This window comes from Scyliorhinus torazame, chromosome 10 (assembly GCF_047496885.1).
Source record: "Scyliorhinus torazame isolate Kashiwa2021f chromosome 10, sScyTor2.1, whole genome shotgun sequence".
Lineage (NCBI taxonomy): Eukaryota > Metazoa > Chordata > Chondrichthyes > Carcharhiniformes > Scyliorhinidae > Scyliorhinus > Scyliorhinus torazame.
The window spans coordinates 2420351-2425741 of record NC_092716.1 but is presented as its reverse complement, the minus strand read 5'-3'; the positions used below and the strand labels follow the sequence as shown (position 1 = coordinate 2425741).

Here is a 5391-nt window from a genome sequence, read left to right as displayed (position 1 = left end):
GCTACCGGAGGAGGTGGTGGAAGCAGGGACGATAGTGACATTTAAGGGGCATCTTGACAAATACAGGAATAGGATGGGAATAGAGGGATACGGACCCAGGAAGTGTAGAAGATTGTAGTTTAGTCGGGCAGCATGGTCGGCACGGGCTTGGAGGGCCGAAGGGCCTGTTCCTGTGCTGTACATTTCTTTGTTCTTTGTACTGATCAATAACTCAACGCACCAATTAGTAAGATTCAAATCAAAACACATTTATTATACACAGTAAATCACTACTCGTGCATAAACTCTACTTTCTAGGCTATCTCTATCACTAAAAGGCCTGTACTTAGCTTCGGAACTGGCCCACCAGGTCAGGGGAACAAATGGCCTTTCGTTCGATTCTGAGTCTGCAGGATTCAAAAGCTGGTATGGACTGGTAGCTCGGAGCGCCTATCTCGTAGCGAGCGTTGACTGGAGACTTACGTTGTTGATGCGGCAGCTTAGCAGTTCGCTCTCAAGGGTTGATTCGCTGCTGAGTGACCCTGCCAAGAAGACCGATTTGAACTTGGGGGCTTTATTTTATAGTCCCCAGGGGCTTCCCGCCGTTTGGGGCGGACCCCGTATCTGGTTCCAAGTGATTGGACTACGTTCCGATCACTTGGATCGATTTCTCCAATACCGGAGCCGTTCCCTGATCGCTGGGCGGTCCCTGAGTGTCCGTCGGCCTTCCTTTGTCTTGGCTCCTGCTGGCACCGAGGAGTCTGGCTTGGTCTTATTCACCTTAAATGTTTCGATTGTTCCCGGGGATCGCTCATTAGTATGCAGATGGCTGTGAGTTTCAGTGCTGTCTGGGTTCCTGCAAGTTTTAATACACAGGATTTTTGCACTTGCTATTTTTTGCCTGTGTTGGCTGAATTTCCCTGCAGCCTTTGTGGATCTCCATTTTAAGTCGGGAAGTGGCCAACCCAGGTGGCTATAGAGGGGGGAGGGAGAGAGAGGCGGGGGGGGGGGGGGGGAGAAGGAGAGGGGGGAGGGACAGAGAGGGGGGAGGGAAGAACAGAGAGGGGGAGGGAGGGAGAGAGAGGAGGGGGGGGAGAGGGAGAGGGGGAGGGACAGAGAGGGGGGAGGGTAGGACAGAGAGGGGGGAGGGAGAGAGGGGGGAGGGAGAGAGGGGGGGAGGGAGAGAGAGAGAGGGGGAGGGAGAGAGGGGGGAGGGAGAGGGAGAGGGGGAAAGAGAGAGGAGGGGAAAGAGAGAGGAGGGAAAAGAGAGAGGGGGAGGGAGAGTGAGGGGGAGGGGGAGGGTGAGGGGGAGGGAGAGGGGGGGGAGGGTGAGGGGGAGGGAGGGGGAGGGAGGGGGAGGGAGAGGGGGGAAGAGAGAGGGGGAAAGAGGGAGGGGGAAAGAGGGAGGGGGAAGAGAGGGAGGGAGGGAGGGGGGGAGGGAGAGAGGGGGAGGGAGAGAGGGAGGGAGGGAAGGGAGGGTGACAGAGGGAGGGATAGGGGAGAGAGGAGGGTTCGAGGGAGAGAGAGGGAGGGAGGGTGAGAGGGAGGGAGGGTGAGGGAGGGATGGAGAGAGAAAGGGATGGAGGGAGAAAGGGAGGAAGAGGGTGGAAGGGAGAAAGAGGGAGGGAGGGAGACAGAGGGAGGGAGAGAGAGAGAGAGAGAGGGAGGAAGGGAGAGAGAGAGAGAGAGAGGGAGGAAGGGAGAGAGAGGGTGGAAGGGAGAGAGAGGGTGGGAGGGGGAGGGAGGGAGGGAGGAAGAGCGAGAGAGAGAGAGGAAGGAAGGGAGAGGGAGGGAGAGAGAGAGGGAGGGAGGCAGGGAGGGAGAGCGAGAGGGAGGGAGGGAGGGAGAGAGAGGGGGAGGGAGAGAGGGGGGAGAGAGAGGGGGAGGGAGGGAGGGAGAGAGAGGTGGGAGGGAGGGAGAGAGGGGGTCGGGGAGAGAGGGAGGGGGAGGGAGGGGGAGAGAGAGGGGGAGAGAGAGAGGGGGAGGGAGGGAGGAGGGATGGAGGGAGAGAGGGAGAGAGAGGGAGGGAGAGGGAGGGAGGGTGAGGGAGGGATGGAGAGAGAAAGGGAGGGAGGGAGAAAGAGGGAGGGAGGGAGACAGAGGGAGGGAGGGAGACAGAGGGAGGGAGGGAGAGAGAGAGAGAGAGCGGGAGGGAGGGAGGGAGGGAGGAAGAGCGAGAGAGAGAGAGGAAGGAAGGGAGAGAGAGGGAGGGAGAGAGGGAGGGAGGCAGAGAGGGAGGGAGAGAGGGAGGGAGGGAGGGAGAGAGGGGGAGGGAGAGAGAGGGGGAGGGAGGGAGAGAGGGGGAGGGAGGCAGAGAGTGAGGGAGGGAGGGATGGAGGGAGAGAGAGGGAGGGGGTGAGAGGGAGGGGGAGAGACGGAGGGGGAGGGAGAGTGAGAGTGAGAGGGGGGAGAGAGAGAGGTAGAGATTGGGGGAGAGAGACAGGGGGAGCGAGGGAGGGAGAGAAAGGGAAGAAGAGAGTAGGGGGGAGTGAGAGATAGTGGGGGAAGTGAGAGAGAGTGGGGGAGTGAGAGAGAGTGGGGGAGTGAGAGAGAGTGGGGGAGTGAGAGAGAGTGGGGGAGTGAGAGAGAGGTGGGAGAGAGGGTGAGGGAGAGAGAGGGAGACAGAGGGAGTGAGGGAGGGAGACAGAGGGAGGGAGACAGAGGGAGGGAGGGAGAGGGGGTAGGAGAGAGAGGGGGAGGGAGAGAGGGGGGAGGGAGAGAGGGGGGAGGGAGAGAGGGGGAGGGAGAGAGGGGGAGGGAGAGAGGGGGGAGGGAGAGAGGGGGGAGGGAGAGGGGTGAGGGGGAGGGGGGAGGGAGAGAGGAGGGATGAGGGATGGAGGGAGAGAGAGGGGTGAGGGAGAGAGAGTGGGGGGGGGGGGGGAGAGAGAGGGAGAGGGAGTGAGGGGGGAGGGAGAGAGGGTGAGAATGACAGAGACCACACAGTGAGAGAGACAAAGAGGAAGAGGGACAGAGCGAGAGAGAGGGGGAGGGAGAGAGACAGAGAGAGAGAGAGAGATAGATAGACCGACAGAGAGAGAGAGAGATATGGAGACAGAGAGACAGAAAAGAGAGGGAGAGAGTGACGGAGAGAGAGAGTGAACTAGAGAGAGAGGGAGGGACAGAGAGAGGGAGTCAGAGAGTGAGAGGGAGAGAGAGAGATATAGAGACAGAGAGACAGACAGAGCGAGGGAGAGAGAGAGTGAGGGGGAGACGGGGAGGGGGAGAGAGAGGGGGGGAGGGAGAGAGAGAGGGAGGGAGGGAGAGAGAGAGATAGACAGACAGAGAGAGATATGGAGACAGAGAGACAGAAAAGATAGGGCGAGTGTGCAGGAGAGATAGAGTGAACTAGAGAGAGAGAGGGAGGGAGGGAGGGACAGAGAGAGGGAGTCAGAGAGTGAGAGGGTGAGAGACAGAGAGAGATATAGAGACAGAGAGACAGACAGAGCGAGGGAGAGAGTGAAAGGGGGAGGGGGAGAGAGAGGGGAGGGGGAGGGGGAGAGAGAGGGGAGGGAGAGTGAGAGCGAGGGGAGAGAGGGAGGGAGAGAGAGAGAGGGTGACAGAGAGAGAGAGAGAGAGAGGGAGAAAGAGAGAGACAGAAAGAGAGAGACAAAAAGAGGGAGAGACAGAGAGGGGGAGGGAGAGAGAGAGGGAGGGAGACGGAGAGGGGAAGAGAGAGAGAGAGAGACAGAGGGAGAGAGACAAAGAGAGAGCGAGACAGAGAGAGAGGATGAAACTGACAGAGAGACAGACAGTGAGAGAGACAAAGAGAGAGACAGAGAGAGGGGGAGAGAGTGAGACAGGGAGAGAGAGAGAGATAGACAGAGACAGAGAGAGGGACAGAGAGAGAGAGTGAGAGAATGACGGAGAGAGACAGAGAGAAAGGGATAGAGATCGACAGACAGAGATATAGAGGGAGAGAGAGACAAAGAGAGACCGATAGAGGGAGACAGAGATAGCATGGGAGAGACAGAGACAGAGGGAGAGATGAGAGAGGAAGAGACAAAGAGATAATGAGAGAGAAAGAGAGATACAGAGACAGAGAGAGAAAGAGAGAGTGAGAGACAGAGTGAGAGACAGGGTGTGAGAGATAGAGAGAGAGAATGAGAGAGAGAGAGAGAGCGAGAGACAGAAAGAAAGCGAGTGACAGAGAGGGAGTGTGAGGAGAGAGAACTAGAGAGAGAGATAGAGAGGGAGAGACAGGAATGGAGAGAGAGAGACAGAGAGGGAGAGAGAGACAGAGGCCTCAAAAGGAATGTGCAGTGGGAATGAAACAGTTTCTGATGGTCCCGGCCTGCTCCAGTCTGGCATGACCAGTATCTGGCCCAGAAACCTGATCAGAACTCACTTCTATTCATTTCAGTGACATTAGTGAGATTGAAGTCAAATGCAGTGGCATCCCAGTATGTAATCCGCCCCCCCATCTCATCAGGGAGTCACCCGGGTGAAAATCACTACTGGTCCTTAAAACTAGGGACCAGACACCTTGGGCTCCGAGCGGGAACAAGGAGGTGTGTACAATCTGCACACTTACCTTCAGGGTTCCCATGGGAAAAGCAGCTTCTGCCAGGGTGCTGAAAGGGATCCTTCAGGGGAGATGTGGTTGGGAGGGCTCAGGCTTGAGGGGTGCAGGTTGAAGGCCTCCCCTGGGATGTGGACTGCCTCCACAGTCTTCTCTTTGTTGCTTGAAGAGCATTGAAGTGCTTTATTTACATTCCATGTCCGTAAACATTTTCAAGCCTCTGTGCTTGCTGAGATGCCTAAAAGCTTTGAACTGCATTGTTTACATTCAATTTCATGGCCCATTAACTTTTATGAGCCTCTTGATTGACAGTTCCAGGTTATTTCAAAGGAGACATTAGCTTTGTTTGTTTTTGTAGCATTTCACGGTTCATTAACTCTGAAGGGCTTCGCCTTCTTCTCTGAAGTGCGATGACCAATCCAGGGGCCTCAGAGGCCTTTGTAGCCCTTGGGTGGTCTGGGACATGGCTGGATAGCGCCCTGGCACTGCTCCCTGACAGCAGCAACCTGCCACTTTACAAATCCTTCCCCAATCTCCGAGGAGCCAGATTTGCTGGGGGTTTTACGCCCCTCCCCTCTCAATGTTGGGGCAAAACAGGCCCGCCTGCAAATAATGACAAAGTGGGATTGGATTGTGATTGTGATTGTGCCAACCCACCCAGCGGAAACCACACCATACTTTCTGCTGGAGGCGACTCTTTTGGAGAGAATTGCGCCTGGGTGTGGTAAATGGTAGTTTTCAGACTGGAGGATGGTAGACAGTGTGACACACAGTTACACCGATCAATCTGGAATTGAAAGCTACTCTCAGTAATGGTGACCATGAAACCATTGCCGATTGTCGTAAAAACCCATCTGGTTCACTAATGTCCTTTAGGGAAGGAAATCTGCCGT

The 5391-nt window shown here is 56.4% G+C and overlaps 1 protein-coding gene across 1 annotated transcript in view; it reads right to left on the bottom strand.

Moving 5' to 3' along the window:
• Window positions 1-4525, bottom strand: part of il17c (interleukin 17c) — a 32119-nt gene extending 27594 nt beyond the window's left edge. The window contains exon 1 of the mRNA XM_072466777.1: window positions 4511-4525. Coding sequence (XP_072322878.1) covers window positions 4511-4525 — 15 coding nt within the window. The remainder of the gene's footprint in view (window positions 1-4510) is intronic.
• Window positions 4526-5391: the final 866 nt, after the last annotated feature.